The sequence below is a fragment of the Phocoena phocoena genome, chromosome 3 (assembly GCF_963924675.1).
Source record: "Phocoena phocoena chromosome 3, mPhoPho1.1, whole genome shotgun sequence".
Lineage (NCBI taxonomy): Eukaryota > Metazoa > Chordata > Mammalia > Artiodactyla > Phocoenidae > Phocoena > Phocoena phocoena.
In genome coordinates, this window is record NC_089221.1 from 117,827,794 (window position 1) to 117,848,128 (window position 20,335).

General features: G+C 39.2%; 1 protein-coding gene across 1 annotated transcript in view; it reads right to left on the bottom strand.

The window, feature by feature from the left end:
* PFDN1 (prefoldin subunit 1) overlaps positions 1 to 14,345 on the bottom strand; it is a 59,775-nt gene extending 45,430 nt beyond the window's left edge. The window contains exons 1-2 of the mRNA XM_065874738.1: positions 14,293 to 14,345; positions 11,580 to 11,746 (exon numbers count right to left, since the gene is read on the bottom strand). Of these exons, the coding sequence (XP_065730810.1) occupies positions 11,580 to 11,746; positions 14,293 to 14,325 (200 nt within the window). The 5' untranslated portion in view covers positions 14,326 to 14,345. The remainder of the gene's footprint in view (positions 1 to 11,579; positions 11,747 to 14,292) is intronic.
* Between the last annotated feature and the right edge of the window lie 5,990 nt (positions 14,346 to 20,335).

Genomic DNA, 20,335 nt, shown 5'->3' on the forward strand with positions numbered 1-20,335 from the left:
CCCGTGAGCCATGGCCACTGAGCATGCGTGTCCGGAGCCTGTGCTCGGCAACAGGAGAGGCCACAACAGTGAGAGGCCTGCGTACCACAAAAAAAAAAAAAAACACACGCACCCTAATGTTCACTGCAGCACTATTTACAATAGCCAGGTCATGGAAGCAACCTAAATGCCCATCAACAGACAAATGGAGAAAGAAGATGTGGTACATATATAAAATGGAATATTACTCAGCCATAAAAAGGAACAAAATTGGGTCATTTGTAGAGACATGGATGATCTAGAGACTGTCACACACAGTAAGTCAGAAAGAGAAAAATATCATATATTAATGCATATATGTGGAACGTAGAAAAATGGTACAGATGAACCAGTTTGCAGGGCAGAAATAGAGACAGAGATGTAGAAAACAAACGTATGGACACCAAAGGGGGAAAGTGGCAGGGAGATGGTGGTGGCGAGATGAATTGGGAGATTGGGATTGACATATATACATTAATATGTATAAAATAGATAACTAGTAAGAACGTGCTGTATAGAAAAATAAATAAAATTTAAACGATAAAAATATAAACAGGGCTTCCCTGGTGGCACAGTGGTTAAGAATCCACCTGCTAATGCAGGGGACAAAGGTTCGAGCCCTGGTCCAGGAAGATCCCACATGCCGTGGAGCAACTAAGCCCGTGCGCCACAACTACTGAGCCTGTGCTCTAGAGCCTGCGAGCCACAACTATTGAGCCCACATGCCACAACTACTGAGCCCACATGCCACAACTACTGAAGCCCGCACACCTAGAGCCTATGCTCTGCAACAAGAAGCCACCGCAATGAAAAGCCTGCACACCGCAAAGAGGAGTAGCCCCCACTCGCCACAACTAGAGAAAAAGCCCACATGCAGCAACGAAGACCCAACACAGCCAATAATAAATACATAAATAAATAAATTTAAAATAAATAAATAAAATGAATAAATAAATAAGGTGGTCATAAAAGAGTGGATATACTGTATATGTAGAACTGATTCACTTTTTTGTACAGCAGAAAGTAACACAACATTGTAAATCAACTATACTCCAATAAAAAAAGATTTTAATATATTAGTAAATAAATAAATAAATAGGGTGGTCACGAAAGGCCTCAATGCCTATTTAGTAAAGACCAGAAGGAAGAGAAGGTATAAGCCATACAGACATCTGGAAGAAGGTGGCTTCATTCAGAAAAACCAGAAAATACAAAAGCCCTTGTCTTTTTCACTGATAAAATTTAAAAGTCCTCTGAAGATTCTGACTAGAGTGATCTGGATTTTGTTTTAAAAGAGTCACTCTGCTCAGTTGAGAACAGCTATAAAGTGTAAAGATAGAAGCAGGGAGCCCAGTTAGGAGGCAACTGCAATCCAATGATAGTTTAGACCAGGGTGGTAACAAGTAATGCTCAGATTCTGGGCAAAATTTAAAGATGGAGTCTTTGCTAATGGACTGAACGTAAGACTGAAAGAGAGGAGTCAAGGATGACTCCAAGGGACTTCCCCAGTGGTCCAGTGGTAAAGAATCCGCCTTCCAACGCAGGGGACATGGGTTTGATCCCTGGTCAGGGAACTAAGATCCCACATGCCATGGGGCAACTAAGCCCACGCGCTGCAACTACTGAGCCCTCGCACCTCAACTAGAGAAACTGCATGCCACAAATTACAGAGCCCATGCACTCTGGAGGCCACGAGCCACAACTGGAGAGAAGCCCACGCACTGCAATGAAGATCCCACATACCGCAACTAATACCCAAGGCAGCCAAAAAAAAAAAAGGATGACTCCAAGATTTGAAAGAGCTGGAAGGATAGAAAAGCCATTTGCAGGACTTTCCTAGTGGTCCAGTGGGTAAGACTCCGTGCTCCCAATGCTGGGGGCCCGGGTTCGATCCCTGGTCGGGGAACTGTATCCCGTATGAATGCCGCAATTAAGCATTTCGCATGTCACAAACTAAAGATCCCTCATGCCGCAACAAAGATCCCACATGCCGCAACGAAGATCCCGCATGCCGCAACTAAGACCCAGCATAGCCAAAATAAATAAATAAATAATAAATAAATAAATATTAAAATCGTTCCCCTCCCTCCAACCATCATTCCAACTGCCTTTAAAAAAAAGGAAAGAAAGAAAAGCCATTTGCTGAAATGAGAAAGACTGAAGGAGGAACTGGTTAATTTGTAACTAATGAGAATTTTATTTTGGTCAAGTCAGTTTTGAGATGCCTATTAGACCATCAAATGTAGATGTAAAGGAGGCAGGTGGATATATGCAACTTGGAGTTCAGGAAGGGTTCTAACCTAAGATAAAACTCTGCCAGTTGTCAGTATATAAAAAAGCATTTAAAGAGATAAGCCTGGATGAGATCACTAAGGAACTGAGTATATACAAGAAAAGAGAAAAAAAATCCAAAGGCTGAGCTGAGCCCAAGATCAATCTAATATTTGGAAACGGGAAAGAAAAGGAAACAGTAAAGGAGACTGAGAAGGACTGGCCAGTGAAATAGGAGGAAAACCAAGAGGTGGTATCCTGGAAGCCACAGGAAGAGAGTGCATCAAGGAAAGAAAGATAAACTGGACTAAATGCTTCTAAGTCAAATAAGATGAGGACTGGGAATTTACTATAATTATTTAAAAAATCATGGCCCCTTCAGGAAGCCAATTCCATGTAAACATTCCTTGTTCTAGATGAGTAACTCACATACTGATAGGTTCAATCTGTACTAATTAAAAATCACTGTGTATTTTTAAATCAAACTATTACTCTTGAAATAGAAACAGTAGTATGTTAATCTATTTTAACATGACATTTATTTTTGGTGACTACTTGGTATTCTAAGCATTCTGGTAAATAATCACCTCTGATGTTTACCACTTTTACTCTGGCCTCATCAAACTCCAAACATTTCCACACATAAGCATCAAGCTATGCTACAAGTTTTTCCAAGATGTGATCTTTATTTTCCTAGTAGGTTAAAATATAACATTGGATAAATGAGAACCAATGGATAATAAAAAATTACTATCCAATGAGTACTGAAGGACACAAACAGAATACTCTTGGTACAAAAGCAGAAAGTCACAGAGAAATATAAATCTATTTTGGCACAAGTGCAAAAGACTCAGACACACACATACAGGATGCATACTGTGGTCCAAATCTTTTTACCCTGAGCCAAACAATGTAAAAGGCTTGGCTTAGGGCAGTCATGCTCTTATCTATTTAGAGATACATTTTCAATACTGGGCTCCTGCTGCTGTGCAAATTTTGATACAAGAATATTCTAGTCCTCTTCAAAGCCAAAGGGATAGTGTCTTCCAAGTAATCTTGTCCATTTCAAGGTAACTGATCTTAGAACAAGAGTTGATAATGAGAGTTTCTGGCCAGAACAATGAGATAACATTCTCCCAGACATGTCCATTCAAACCTGAAATCTAAAATTAAAGTGGGTATACATTCTTCACAAAACCACAGGCACAGGCTTCCCTGGTAGCGCAGTGGTTGAGAGTCCGCCTGCCGATGCAGGGGACACGGGTTTGTGCCCCGGTCCGGGAAGATCCCACATGCCGTGGAGCAGCTGGGCCCGTGAGCCATGGCCGCTAAGCCTGAGTGTCCGGAGCCTGTGCTCCGCAATGGGAGAGGCCACAACAGTGAGAGGCCCACGTACCACAAAAAAAAACAAAAACAAAACCACAGGCACTAATGGTACATGCAACACACTGCAATCCTAATTATTCCATCTGGGCAAAGGATATTTGCAATTCACAGCAATTCCTGATAGAAGTAATAAGAAAGAAAAGAATACCAATAAGTCATTACCAAGTGTGTATTGATGTATATGGACTGACTCTTACCTTTTAAGTCAATATTTTTTCTGAGTTCCTTTTGGGTGTTTCATTAAGCAGACTATGTTCCCTTTTTTTTTTTTTTTTTTAATTTTTGGCCATGTTGAGTCTTCGTTGCTGCTCGCGGGCTTTCTCTAGTTGCAGTGAGTGGGCGCTATTCTTCAATGCGGTACGCGGGCTTCTCATTGCAGGGGCTTCTCTTGTTGTGGAGCATGGGCTCTAGGCACGTGGGCTCAGTAGTTGTGGCTCACGGGCTCTAGAGCGTAGGCTCAGTAGTTGTGGCACACAGGCTCAGCTGCTCTGTGGCAAGTGGGATCTTCCGGGACCAGGGCTCAAACCCATGTCCCCTGCATTGGCAGGTGGATTCTTAACCACTGCACCACCATGGAAGTCCCAGACTATGTTCCTTGACATGAATATGTCAGTCCTCTCTCAAACAGATTAGATAGCAAGTTGTTCCTAAATTTGCCATTATGAGATAAGTGGCAGCTAAAATCACAAAATTCTTGGTACAGCTTAAAATTGATTGTTTTTCACTTCAGAGAAATTCACCCAGTGAATTAACAAAGTTCAAGATTACTACTATCTTTATTTTTATTTACATAGGAACAACAAAGTAATTTTTTTACCCTTCCCTCAGTTAACTACATTAATTCTTGCTTATCACCAATTGGAATACACTGCACTATCCTCTTGTGTTGTTGATTGTTACTTTCATGCAACAAAAGCAGATCAAAAAAAAAGTCAGGCCTTTTGATGTCAGGAAATGCACAAGGAAACTCCTCCAAGTAATGGTAACAAAATGAATCAATTACATTTAAACAAGTTCTAGCCTAAACTAAGCAACCCTACAACAAAGACACATTAAATTAAAAAAAACTTTTTTTAAAAATTTTATTTCAGCATGTTTGTACATCCCAAGGTAAGTTTAACAGACTTCTTTTTCTTTTCTTATAATAAACTCCTAATTGACACATTTTTGAAATTAATTTCCTGTGTTTCAGTGAGATTGTTTGGATTCTGGAGAACATGGGAGGGCAAGAAGGGAAAGAATTATTAAAAGTATTCTTCTGCAAAAGAAAAATGGCTATGTAATTCCTACGCAAATGTTTGTTAACTTCCCCTGCCATAAAACCAGTGATGTCATTCTACACAGCAGTAATCACAGTTATAACGAACACCAAGTTTTTAAATCACTGACAGCTTACAGAAATTAAGAATATTACTCAAAAATCTCCTCTCCCTAGAGTACCACATCTGTGGAAGAGGAGACTATGCCCAGCTGGGGTTATATACATGCTCAGCATCAACAAAACTGAAGTCATTTTCCCTGCACACCAGGAAAAGTTGTTTTTTTTCCCCTTAGGACTCTGAGCAATGAAAGCCATGACTTTATATGGCTCTTTATAAAAATACAAGAAGGCTGGATCACATTCTATTAGGAAAAGCAGCTCAACATCAAAACTCCTCTTCCTTTAAAATAAATCTTAAAAAATGACTAAAAAAATTTCTTCCTACCTTTGAAAATTATTTTATCTTTGCTTCATTTTCTCTACTGTAAACTACAGATTAATACTTTCAAAGAGAGTAAAAGGAGCTTATAAATTCGAATTTGCTGTGTGGCTCTCACAGCAAAAGTAGTTTGCATTTTTTTTCTCCTACAGTAAGCATTAAATAAAATATCTAAACTTGGTTCTAGTGAGAACAACAATATAAACCATTATTACTATAATATCAATAATACTTAATATTTACTACACCAAGATTTGTTGTTTATTAGGAATGAAATATAGTACAACTATATCTTCAGCTTTAAAATTACCTCGAGGGGCTTCCCTGGTGGCGCAGTGGTTAGGAATCTGCCTGCCAATGCAAGGGACAAGGGTTCGAGCCCTCGTCCAGGAAGATCCCACATGCCGCAGAGCAAATAAGCCCGTGTGCCACAACTACTGTGCCTGCACTCTAGAGCTCGCGAGCCACAACAACTGAAGCCTGCACGCCTAGAGCCCGTGCTCCGCAACAAGAAGCCACAGCAATGAGAAACCACCGCAATGACAAGCCCAAGCACCGCAATGAAGAGTAGCCCCCACTCGCTGCAACTAGAGAAAGTCCGCGTGCAGCAACAAAGACCCAACACAGCCAAAAATAAATAAAATTTTTTTTTAATTTAAAAAATTGTAAATAAATAAAATTAAAATGACCTTGAATTGACTGGAATACCAACTCTACATCAATATGAAATTGTAAAATGGTTGCAAAACTTGAGGTAGCATGATTATACCCCTTTTGATTAATATTTAACATAACTAAACCTAGAGCAACTGCAAATGTTTCATCTTGGCTTTTCTAAATGTCACAACTCAAATTACAAGTCAATATTCAAACTAACAATTAAAATCACAACAAAACCAACATGACATTTTAAACAAAGGGCAGTTCAACCAAACTGTCACAAAGAGTTCAGATTTCTACATCCTAACTAGCTGAAAAGTTGCTCGATTATTTAGATTTTTTTTAAATTTTGTTACCTATCAGAAATATACCTACTATTTTCATTTTCTACCTGTGCCACATTTATCTTAAGTTTTATACTTCTGGATCTTTCAACCATTAGAGATCAACCATCAAATTACTTCAACAAGTAGAAATAGCAACACCGCTCCCAAACAGCAATTTCTGCATTGCTAGACACTTATCTAGTTGGTAGATTTATACCATTGTTCATTCTTAGTTCCTTAAATGTAAAAAAATATCCACAGAATGGTGGCATACCTCTAAATTAGTTTAAATATGGTACAAAGTTATTTTTAGTTAGGTTCAAGTTTTAAAAAGGCACTAATCATTCTTCTCAAAGGCTAATCTACTCAAGTTCCTCCCATATTAAAAAAATAAAAAGCCTCATTTATCTCTTTTGGAAAGAAGAAATGTTATTTATGTAATGTTCAAGCACAAGGATATTAGAATAATGTAACTAATATCAAATCAGGGTCTGGATCATACCTATTGTTAATAAAAATAAATTTGACCTTTATTCTGATGATGGGCCTTTCAAACACCAGCATGACTAAATGTCATTTATGTGTTCTTTCAAATGTAATTCTAACTTTTAAAAATACTCTTATCTTCTACTATGCAAAGGAAAAAGGAAGAAAACTCCCATAAACGATTACAAGCTGGTTCTTATTCATGAAAAAAAAAAAATACAAGAAACATTCATGTAATATTTATTTGAGATCTGTTCCCTCCTTGCATGCTAGAAAGATGAAGACAAACACTTCCAACTATTCAGACAGATCATTCCACAGTTGTAACTTTCATCATAGTTCTTAAAGCGGTATGGTGAGGTCAGCTCACAAACAGCTTAAGTAGCAAAACTAGAAATTGGTGGTAGTAGTATCAGGCTACATAACAGCCTCTCCAAAGAATATGAAGTAAGAGAACTAAAATGTGCTGGCAACATGCCAAGAGACTGGATAGAATATAGCTTTGAGCAATGAATATGCAGAGCTTACAGTATATAGCAATTTATCATCTCTTACCCCGTAGCCTGATTTTCCTTGTTTTAAACCAAAAATAGCCATATATAAGGGGTATTTAACAGTACCAGTTTTCTCCATGCTTATGACTGGGAAAGGCATATGGGCTTGAAATGATTTGGTAACCTAAATACACACCCTAAAATGAAAAATCTGACTTTCATCCTATGTGAGGATGAGTAAGGTAAAATATACAATTGTATTGATATTATTCTGCACAGAATAGCTTTTATTCTCCAAAAATTATACTGCCCTCAGCATAATCCTGAAGGCTTGGGTTTTTCTATATTGTCAGTTCTGACTATCTCTGCAACTGGTTGACATGTAGAATTTGTCAACCTTCTCAATAGATTTAATAAAGAATTAATTCTGTCAGATCAAAGGACATAATTTTGGTCAGAAACAATTCCTTTGACCTTAATCAAAATATATGTTACTTTTAGGGCTTCCCTGGTGGCGCAGTGGTTGAGAGTACGCCTGCCGATGCAGGGGACGCGGGTTCGTGCCTCGGTCCGGGAGGATCCCACATGCCGCGGAGCAGCTAGGCCCGTGAGCCATGGCCGCTGACCCTGCGCGTCCGGAGCCTATGCTCCGCAACGGGAGAGGCCACAACAGTGAGAGGCCCGCGTACGGCCAAAAAAAAAGAAAAAGAAAAAAATATATATATATGTTACTTTTAAAATTTCACCTTTATTGAATCATATATTTTAAAAGCATAATAAACTCCAATTCTTAAGTCTCTGACACTTCCTAAACATTTTCTTTCTAAAGAACCAAAAGAAAATGCAGTTATTTTAGGCGAGAGAATCATATTCAATTCAAATCCACATGCATTTAACACCTATTTTGTGCCAGACATTATACTGAGAACTGAGGAAACAAAGATAAATATGTATATGGTCTTACAGAGCTGACAATCTAGTTGGGAAAACCAGACCATTTCAAACTCAATCAAGTTCTGCCCCCTACCCTCATACTGCCACCCACGTGCTCTACTAGCTAGAGGAACAAAAGCTCTGGTATCCTCCAGGAAAGTGTAAGTAAATCTGCCAGGCAAGATGGAAAAATCTTCCGAGAAGATAAGCTACATCTTGAAAGATGAGAATTTCACAAGGGAAAGTGGGATACTGCAGGCCAAGAAGGACAGAAGGAGCAAAATCAAGAAAGCACAAAAACATGGCATGCGTGAGGAAACCCACGTGGCAAGGGTAGGGATAACAATTTTGGGTACATGTGCTACTGCTCTTCTACCCTCAGCCCATGACAGACCTCACTGATCAATTAAAGCATGTTTAAGTCCACATGAGACTCAAACTCCTTCTCAACAGATAACTCAAAATCAATGGAAGGAGGCAAGTCCACGAGATGAAATTTATGTGCTATCCTCAGCCTGGGAAGAGAAAGTGGTGGGATTTGAGGCTAGAAGGGTAAATTAAGAACTGATTATGAATGACAGTGAATGCTAGGCTAACAAGTTTAGATTTTATTCCGTGGGCAACCAAGGGTGAACAGAGGATTTTATGAGAAATAATGACATGATCAACTCTGGCAGATGTCTGGCAGATGTGCAAAGAAAGCTTTTGGACCAACAGAATAAAGGCAGAAAGAACAGTTCAAGAAGCTATACCTTCAGGACTTCCCTGGTGGCACAGTCGTTAAGACTCCATGCTCCCAATGCAGGGGGCCCAGGTTCAATCCTGGTCAGAGAACTAGACCCCACATGCAAGCCGCAACTGAGAGTTTGCATATCGTAACTAAGGAGCCCACCGGCCGCAACTAAGGAGCATACATACCATAACTAAAGGAGTCCTTGAACCGCAACTAAGGAACCTGCCTGCCACAACTAAGACCCGGCACAACCAAATAAATAAATTAAATAAATATTTTTTTAAAAAAAGAAGCTATAGCTTCTCAGTCCAGGCAAGACACAATGAGGCCTGAATTTCAGCAATGGCAAAAATCTATTGCAGGTTCTAAAACAAAAATGTAATGTTTTAGATTTCATAATTCTTGGTGCCTTTTTTTTTTTATAACTTTATTTATTTTTGGCTGCACTGGGTCTTCATTGCTGCGCACCAGTTTTTCTCTAGTTGAGGCGAGCAGGGGCTACTCTTCATTGCAGTGCGCGGACTTCTCACTGCAGTGGCTTCTCTTGTTGCAGAGCACGGGCTCTAGGCGCGTGGGCTTCAGTAGTTGTGGCATGCCAGCTCAGTTGTTGTGGCTCATGGGCTCTAGAGCGCAGGCTCAGTAGTTGTGGCACACAGGCTTAGTTGCTCCATGTCATGTGAGATCTTCCCAGACCGGGCTCAAACCTGTAATCCCTACATTGGCAGGCGGATTCTTAACCACTGAGCCACCAGAGAAGCCCCTAATTCTTGGTTTTAAAACAAGTTTGGGAAGAATTAGTATTCCAATTAGAATTCCCTAATAATACTCAAAAAGGAAAAGGAAAGACAAATGAAGGTAAACACTAGAATTAAAGAAGTGAATCACAATTCAAAATTACTCAAGACTATAAATTCAGAAATAGATATTTCAGGTTTAGCATCAAGAAAGAGAACATCCTCATGACCAGACTAATACTCAGCAAGTCTTTTCTTCCTGAGGGCACTAATACTCTAGCCAACAACACTACTTACCTTACATGCCCCTACAAATCCCAGTGAGAGGCAGAAAGCACAAAAGTCAAATTTAAAACCATATCTCAGCCTTTAAACTCTAAAATTCTTTGTGAATACAACCCATATGTAGCACTTTGGGCAGTATGCAAAAAAAGCAACTTCCTATCATTTCTGCAGAATGTTTAATAAATGAAAGTATTCTAATTAAAAATTAGAACTTCACTGTAGATCAAAAGGCCAAAGAGAAAAGTTTTTCTGTTTTGGAAAAAGAAATTCTTTAGCTGTTGCAAACAAAGGCTAATGAAATCCAGGTGCAACATATCAACAAGCATGCTCGAAAAGCTAGCATTACTGTTTTAAGACCTAAGGATATTCAAACTAAAGATAAAATTATCCTGTAGTGAATGCCAACAATGCACTTCATACTACATAGACACATATTCAAGGGTTCTACTTTGTTCTCATCCCAATTCTTTTGTGTCCCAGTAACAAACTCTCAAATTGGGATTATCTTCCTTTTAAAACAAGCTAAAATGAAAAACATGAACTCCAGCAATAAAATTTATTTGTGGTGTATTGTTTATTCTGAGAAAGCAAATCAGAAGAACAGTTTGTCATAATCAATCTCTTTTCCAGAAAGATATGGATTAGCTAGTCATGAGCAGGGTCTATTTCTCATGATGTCGTTCTAAAGTCATCACTAAATGTTACACATGCCATGCTTCCTTCAAATCAATCACAAAACAAGTCATCCTAGACTGAGGTCAAATTCCTTTCCAACTAAAAGAGCTCCAAACTTAATGGTCCACTTACTAAGTAATAATCAGAGACCAAATTCCAGAAAAACCCTCCTCCTGTACCTCCCCCACCTAAAAAAAAAAAAAAAAAAGTCTCCTTTTAGCTCAGTGTAATGGAATGTGACCTGTTGTTAAGGGGTTTTCCATTCCTATTTACTGCTTAGAGAACATGAAGCAGATCTATTCTCTCTCAGAAGGGTAATGTATTTTTTTAAAAGAAAAACAGTGAAGTGTAGGAGGTTAATCATATATAATAATTAGAACAAACAAAAGGTAAGTTGATTTACTAGATTTCTCATGTTCGACAGAATGAGTATATTTAAATCACAACTGAATGTTTATTTTTATTCTACAACCTGATCAGACATCTAAAAGATTTATGATTTGTGTGACTAATAACAACTAGGTAGGGAAGGGGAAGTTAAAACTACAACTACTTAAATAAATCTTCACACATGAAACTACTATAAACATCTTTTTCACAACAAATCATATCTTTATCATTGAAGTTACACACTTAAGTACCTAAGCATGGAGAGAAGAACAGGGAATAAATATTTTTAAAATGTACTTCACAGTTTAAAATTAAACACATCTATCTGGAGTTCAGTTTCTCATTTTTTAAAAAAAGAAGATATTTGACTAGGTGATCTTTAAAGCTACTATGATACTTTAACGCAAGTTGTAAAGTGAACAAACTCTATGATTTAATTCAGACAAACCTCTTTGAAGATAATCCCCTTAAGGATATACTTTACTTACATTCTTCCTACACCTTCATACATGTTAGTCTCATCTACCAAAGTCATAATCTCTGTATCTGTAAGATGTGCATGCTTTTTCGTTCTGTTTAGCTGTTCAATCTGTATGTCTGCAAGCTTCACCTTCTGTTGAGTGTCAATCACTTTGGCTTGAAGCTCTGTGAAAGCCTAAAAAATAAGTCCGTGATTTAGTAGGTGCAACATTTTACAGGAAACATTTAAGTCAAATCTAAATATATTAAAATAAAGCCTGCTAACCAGAGACAAAGCTGTGAAATTTACCACAGCAAACATCAATAAAAATCAATATAATTGTAAACAATCAAGCCACTATGCTAAATACATTTGACTCTTGAACAATTCGGTGATTAGGGGCACTGACCCTCCGTGCAGTTGAAAATCCAAGTTTAATTTATAGGTGGCAGTTCCTATACAGCAGTTCCTCTGTATCCTTGGTTCTACCGAGTGGATTCAACCAACTACACATCGTGTAGTACTCTAGTATTTTCTATTTTTAAAAATCTGCATACAACTGGATCCCCGCAGTTCAAACCAGTGTTGTTCAAGGGTCAACTGTACTGAATTTACTCAGTCCTCAGAAGATGCAACCTATTTGAAGCAGAACAAAGGTAAATAATAACCATATCAAGTAGCAAGTATCCGAGGAGTAATAAAAGCACTAAATGCAACAGTCACAGGATGAAACCCAGAGATCCAAAACAAGAAACATAAATGTAACAACTCACTACATCTGTATTACACAGCTAGGTGTAAAGTACTTTCCCACATTTGTTTGAAATATTAACATGTGAATATTAATATGAGAATACTGACAGATATAATAAATGTCTCATTTACTCTTTTCAGTAATCCTGAGTTAGGGATGGCAGTTTCACCACCACAGTTTACAAATTAACTAAATGTTTTAAAGAGATATAAATGACTTGCACAGGGCTGAACAACTACTAAGTGGAAAAGCAAGTACTTAAATCCATTTCTTCTGACCTCTAGTTCAGGAATCTTTCTATTCTACTATCTACAGTAATACTCAGAAAATGAATATTTTAAGAGAAAAACAAGAATTTCAAAACATTGTTAGAAGAATTGCATCATGATCTTCATACGCACATACCAAGCCAAATTTGACACTTGAGTACCCTTACTCAAAGATAAAAGTTTCTTGGATACTCATGAAGTGCCTAGAATGACTTTCATATGCTCTCAAATTTATGCCTTAATAATAACATTTGCGGCTGCAATACACAGCAAAAGCTACTACTTAATTTTTATTCTCACTTTGTTCTCACCGACTAGTAAGGTTTCAAAAGATTCATTTTGGGGGGAAAGGAAGTGCCTAAAGTTTCCTACTAGTCTCCACCTGCCGCGCCCCCAGCCCCCACCAAAAAAAAACCTTATAAAGATATTAGAAGACCTTTAAACATGTTTCTTTTTCAATTAATTTCATTGGTTGTCAAAACTACCCAATTTAAGTCTGTAATCATTTTCTTAGTTTGCATTCACTGTCCACAGGTTTCCTAGCAACAAATTCAAATAATACTGAGCGGTAAGTCCATTCACAGCTGTACTCTATTGTTAGCTCTTTCACTAAACCCTAACTTAAATTTGAACTTTTAACAGAAAAAAAAACGTAAACTTTTATAACACTTTAAGACACAGTTTGCTAAGGAAGCTGGTATATTGTTAATGCTAAGATATTACAGCACTAGAGACCACATAAGGACTAAAGGTACAAGTTTCAAACAAGAAGCAACACACACACACACATAAATCCTCAGAGCAATAATAAACAGCTTCATGTATTAGGTGGAAAAGCTATTTCAGCTGTCCTATTTCTTAAGCAGAGGTTGACCAGGAGACAGCCTTAAGTAAAATTTGCTCTTCTAACGAACCAAAACTAATGGTCAAAAGGTGGGAAGTAAGGCAGAGAATACTGGATTCTAGTCCCAACCTTGGTCTGAGTCTTTTCTGAAACTGTTTCCTTTTCTAGAAAAGTATAGGTTTAAAGTAGGTAAAGTCTAGGAATCCCGACAACTCTTTAAGCTGCGAAAACGTTCCTGAGTAACAACACATTTATAGGCAATTGTTTGAAAAGAGAAACCAATTCCTTCTGATACCGATTTTATCTGGAAAACTTTGTTTCTTTTTTGACAAGTCTTTAAATAAAAACGGGGGCGGGGGGGGGAGCTAAGACCAAAGCCCTAAGATGAACACTGCTATGAGAATACCTAACTGAACTGTATGTAGCGACCTTACAAGGTATGGGATTGAAGAAGTGGCCTAAAAACACAGGTTGGACTTGGATTTTTTCAAAGCAAATTAGAATGCAGAATTAGATGCCTCAGCTCGGGCAGCCGTCTCAAAGGGCTCCAGCTGGAAACGCTCACTTCAGGCCTCACTATGGAACTGAAAACTCCAAGCTCAACGAAAGGTCTCTGGAACTCGGAACTAGGGAATAGAAGAGCTATCGGCCCGTCAGACTTAACCAGGCCCAGCGCAACCGGCTCTTACCCAGCAAAGAGCAGCTCGCCCCCGACTCCAGCCTAAAGAGACCCTGTCCCGCCTTAGGACTCTGGGAAACCATTCCCCATTTCCCTGGAGCCTTCCGCAGAACTCGAGTCTCACTCGATATTCTTGTACACAGTCCCCTTAGCTTCCAAAGAAAAAGTCTCTGCCTGCTCAAGACCCTCTTTTACCTTCTTCAACTCCAAATCCACGGGGGCCGCCATCTTGCTTCACTCCTGCGCCTGCGCAGTGGGAGAAGGCCGGAAAGAGGATGGGGGAAGGGCTCTCCTTGACGGTTTGATTTCCCCCCTCCCTTCTGCGCCTGCGCATGAGTCTGGCTGCTCGGTTTTCCAACATTCTCCAGCGCTGGCAACCCCCGAAATATCCAGGATTCCGATTCAGAGTACATCTTCCCCACGTGACCTATAGGCCTGCCCTGTTTCTCCACATTCTTCCAAACACAGCACAACGCGCAGATTTCGTGTATGGTTTTAGCATTTTGACAAATAGCTTAATTTGTGCTGCTAAATTGAGATGTATGTAGATTAGGCCAAAACCTCTTAAGTCATTCATGCCTTCGGCGAGTCCCTGTGCTGTCAGGCATGAGAGAATTGGCATGAGAAAGTCAGCCTGAGAGAATCAGCCTGAGCTTCAGGCATGGCAGTGTGGAGAAGACCAGAAGGCTTAGTTGAAGTGTTCTCCCAAAGAGCTTATTTCTACTGAACGCTCCTGGAAGACCTTCTAGACATAGTGGTTCTCACGAGAGGCCACATTAGTTTGTTTAAAAAAAAAAAAAACAGATTCTCTGATCCTCATCCCAAACTTAATTACTTAGAATCTTTGCTATGGGGCCCAGAAATTTGCACTTTTGCAAACTCCCCTTATGACCTGGCGCAAGTGGTCAGCAAACCACATTTTGAGAATCTGCTATAAAGTACCTGGCGTCTGAACCAAAAGAGTAACTAGTAATTGGACTTCTGGACATGAAAGAAATATATGTCTTACCTACTCTAAAAATCTGTGGGGGAGAAGAAAGGGCAGGGAATTTGGAACTAGACAGATCTGTATTCAAGGTTTGGTCTACCTTGAGCCTAGGTATGTCTGGTTCCATATACTAGTTGTATAGCAATAGAGTTTGTCTCCTCATTTAATATGAGAATAACCCTAACAGGGTTATTCTGAGGAATAAATAAGATCAGGATGAAAAGCTCCGAGCATAACACAATGCACACAGTAGGTACACAATAAATAGTTGTAGTTAAGTTCATGTAGTTAGCATTGTTGTGTTTGTCTTTCAAGGTCCAGCAAACAGGCCACATCCTCCTTTATGTATTTTTTTATTTTTTACATCACATCACACAGACCATAAATAATCTCTCCTCAGACTCTCAAGACTACATCTATTCCTTTTTCAAGGCTCTTTCTATCTTAAACAAATTTTTTTCGTATTAGACTTACTAGCAATCCAAGTGTCCATCAGTGAATGAATGTATAAACAAAATGTGGTATATACCAGGGGTCCCCAGCCCCCAAGCCGAGGTCCAAGCAAAGCTTCATCTGCCTCTCCCCATCACTCACATGACTGCCTGAACCATCCCCCCACCCCACCCCATCTAGTCCACGGAAAAATTGTCTTCCATGAAACCAGTCCCTGGTGCCAAAAATGTTGGGGACCGCTGGTATATACATAAAATGGAATAGCATTCAGCCTTTAAAAGGAATGAAATTCTAATTCTACTTAGAATTCTAATGCTACAACACGAATGAACCTTGAGGACAGTACGCTAAGTGAAATAAACTAGTCACAAAAAAGACAAAATACCGTATGATACTATTTATATGAGGGACTTAGAGCAGTCAAAATCATAAAGACAGAAAGTAGAATGGTGTTGCCAGGGGCCAGGGGGAAGGGACAGAAAGGGGAATTCTTGTTTAATAGGTATAGAGTTTCAGTTTTACAAGATGAAAAGAGCTCTGGAGATGGAAAGTGGTGAGGGTAACACAGCATTATGAATGTTTTTAATACCACTGAACTGTACACTTAAAAATGATTACAATAGTAGATGTTATGTATATTTTACCACATTAAGAAAATGAAAAAATGTATTTATTCTTCTTTCAAATCTACATGTTCTTTTCTTTTTCATAATGATATGCAGTGATATGTTCTTGCCTAATAGTGAAAATAATTAGAACATAATGAACATAATTATTTTTAAGTTTCTTTACAATGTTTTATCACCTGAAATTTTTGGGGTGTGAATTCTTTCACTGGGGGCGTCTGCTAGTCTTTCTTATGAGACTTGATTTTCTCATTTGACTCTTAAGTTTTTGATTAAGTTCCTATCTTCAGTGTCTAGCATGTCCTGGATGACGGAAACATCTCACATTTACTTCTTCTTTTTTTTTTTTTTTTGGCTGCGCCGCACATCTTGTGGGATTTTAGTTCCCTGACCGGGGATTGAACCCAGGCCCTCAGCAGTGAAAGCGCCAAGTTCTAACCACTGGACCACCAGGGAATTCTTCCACATTCACTTCTACCAGAGCCCTGTGAGAGTCATGAGTTCCAGACCAATTTTTAGGGTGATTCTTGACACCACATGAGTGAAGCAAATTTAGCGAAAAATAAACTTTGCCCTGAGCATAAAGTTGGTAGAATGTGTTATACATTTATAGACTGGCAGCCACTGTAATATGTTTCTTTTTTTTTTTTAATATTTATTTATTTATTTATTTGGTTGTGCTGGGTCCTAGTCGTGGCAGGCAGGCTCCTTAGTTGCGGCACGTGGGCTCCTTAGTTGCGGCATGCATGTGGAATCTAGTTCCCTGGCCAGGTATCAAACCAGGGCCCCCTGCATTGAGAGCACGGAGTCTTAACCACTGTGCCACCAGGGAAGTCCCTGTAATATGTTTCTATATGTCCTTTTTGTTTGGGCCTTCAAAATAAATATTTCCTTTCTCTCTCCAGAGCTTCTAAAATGGCAGGAAAAGACTGTCTATGAAAGCCCTAAAGAGTCTGCAGTCCTTGGACACTTGCCTGGAGAATAACCGCTCTGTGCTTGCTTCTATTATTTTTATTTAAAAAGAAAACAAAAACAGACTTCACACTGAAAGTTTCACTACTACAAGGATATACTCCTTCTGAGGTTCAAACAGTCCACAGTGGTGGAATTTAAAAGGTGATCCTCTATTACCCTTCGGCTCTGCTAATCCATGCACAATACACTTACTTATTCATTCAACAAATATTTATTGAACATCTGTTAGGCACTAATCTAGGGCCTTGGGATATAACAATTAACAAGAGACAAATTCCCTGACCTCATGGAGCACACATTCCAGTGGGGAAAGACAAACAATAAACATGCAGGGACTTCCCTGGTGGTCCAGTGGCTAAGACTCTGCTTTCCCAGTACAGGGGGCCCAGGTTCGATCCCTGCTCAGGGAACTAGATCCCACATGCCACAATTAAAGACAAAGATCCCGCACGCGGCAACAAAGATCCCGCGTGCTACAACTAAGACCCAGCGCAGCCAAATAAATAAATAAATATTTTTTTAAAAAAAGATCGTATGTTCCAATAGCTAGAATAAACAAATCTATATTTTAAAAACATGCAAACAAATAACTTCATATATTAATAAGTATTATTAAGAAGAAAATAGCAATGTGGTTAGAGACTGACTGGGTGGAGGCCCCTTAGGTGTGGGAAGCTCTCTGGAAGGCCATAACATTTGAGATGAGACCTGAAAAATGAGAATTAGACAGCTATGCAAAGAGCTGGGGAAAGAGCATTCCAGACAGAAGAAACAGCAAGAGCAAAGCGTTTAGGATGGGAGCAGGCTTGGCATATTTGAAGAACAAAAGGAAGACATCAGTGTGCCTAGATGGGGAGAATGGTAGAAAACCATTGGTATTCTTTTTTTTTTTTTTTTTTCTGGCTGCGTTGAGTCTTCGTTGCTGCATGCAGGCTTTCTCTAGTTGTGTCGAGTGGGGGCTACTCTTTATTGCAGTGCGTGGGCTTCTCATTACAGTGGCTTCTCTTGTTGCGGAGCACGGGCTCTAGGCACACGGGCTTCAGTAGTTGTGGCTCATGGGTTCAGTAGTTGTGGCTCACAGGCTCTAGAGCGCAGGCTCAGTAGTCGTGGCGCATGGGCTTACTTGCTCCGCGGCATGTGGGATCTTCCCGGACCAGGGCTTGAACCCGGGTCCTCTGCATTGGCAGGCAGATTCTTAATGACTGTGCCATCAGGGAAGTCCCAGAATGCTATTCTGAGTGTGATTGGAAGCCATTGAATAATTTCAGGCAGGGGATTGATATGATCTGAAGAGATTGATATGATTCTATTTTAAGGAGACCATTGTGGGTTCTAGGTGGAAAATAGATGGGAAGGAGCAAGTGTTGAAGCAAAGAGACCAGTTAGGAGACTACTCCAGTAGTACATGAGACAGATGCCGATGGTCTGGGTGAGGATGATGACGATGGAGGTAAACAGAAGTAGTTGGATTCAGGTAGAGGTTACTGAACTCAATGAAGGAATGGATTGGGGGTAGGGGGTTGGCCATGAAATAAAGAGAAGAATCAAAGATGATTTGTAGGGACTTCCCTGGTTGTCCAGTGGGTAAGGCTCTGTGCCCCCAATGCAGGGAGCCTGGATTCGATCTCTGGTCAGGGAACTGGATCCCACGTGTATGCCACAACTAAAGATCCTGTGTGCCGCAACTAAGACCCGGCACAGCTTAAATAAATAAATATTTTTTTAAAAGATGATTTGTAATCTCCAAATAAGTATGCTGAGTGAAAGAAACCAGACGAGAAAGAGTAACATGCTGTATGATTCCATGTCTAAAGTTCTAGAGTATGCAAATAAATCTAAAGTGACAGAAAGAAGATCAGTGGTTGCCAGGTAGATTGGGGGTGGTGGAAACTAAGGAGGAGGCAGAAAGAAGGGGTTACAAAGGAGCATTAGATAACTTTTGTGGTGATGGATATATTTATTATCTTAATTATTAAGATGGTTTCCTAGGTGGGAATTTATCAAAGTGTACACTTAAATATATTCAGTTTATCATATGCAATTATACCTCAATAAGGTCGTTTTAGAAGAAAAAAAAAAGACTCCTAGGTTTTTGACCTGAGCAAACTTGTTGAGTGATATGTCTTTTACTGAGAAGAGAAAGTTAGTTCTTATGATATAGCCTACATGCAGTCTCAAAGCCACTCTCCAGGAATAATAAGAATAATCTTTCCTCCTGTGAATAGACTATATTTGTTAGAGTATAGGTTCAGCTGCTGTAACAGAGTTCCAAAATAGCAGTGGCTGGAACAAGATAGAAGCTCATTTCTCTCCGTCACAATCATCCAGACAAAAGCAACACAGGGTAAGTATGTGAGTTCTACAATGCCAGAGTTCCCAGGCTCCATCTATCTTATCCATGTGATCCAAGATGACTCATCACCACCATATCCATAGCTTAGCTAGAAGGAGGGGGAAAAGGACAGGGGAGACTCACTCTGTCCCTTTAAAGGCATATCCCAGAAGTTGTAAATGTGGCTCTGTTTGCATCATATTGGCCCAGAGAGAATCACGTGGCCATTCCTGGTGACAAGAAAAACTGAGAAATGTAGTTATTATTGTGGGCAACTATGTGACTAGCTAAACACCAGGAATTGTATTATTATGAAAGGGAAATAAAAGAGAGATACTGGGGAAAAATTAGCAGTTTCTGACATGGGAGCTTTTCAGCTTACAAAGCCATTTCTCATTAATCAAGTTATTTGATCTTAACAACTTTCTACGATGGATACTCTGAAGGGTTCACTCCATTTGAGAGAAAGTTTAGCAGAGTTAAGAGTTACGGTTAAGAGTATAGACTTTGGAATCTGACCACCTAGTTTCAAATCCTGTTTCTACTGTTTACTTGCTGTGAGATCCAAGGAAAATTATTTAACTTCTTAGGGCTTCTGTCTCTTCAACTGTAAAATAGAGATAATAACAGTACCCATCTCATAGGTTGTTATCAGGATTAAATGAGATAATGCATGCAAAGTTCCTGATATACAGTTATACCTAATCTACATTAACTATTATTTGGTGTCAGGTATTGCAAACATACAGATAAATAAAAGAGCATTTCACAGTACAGTGGGGGTCACAGATAAACAGAGAGTTATAAAAGAATATGAAAATTCTTTTGTAGAGGAAGTAACCCCAGGAGTTGGAAGAACACAGA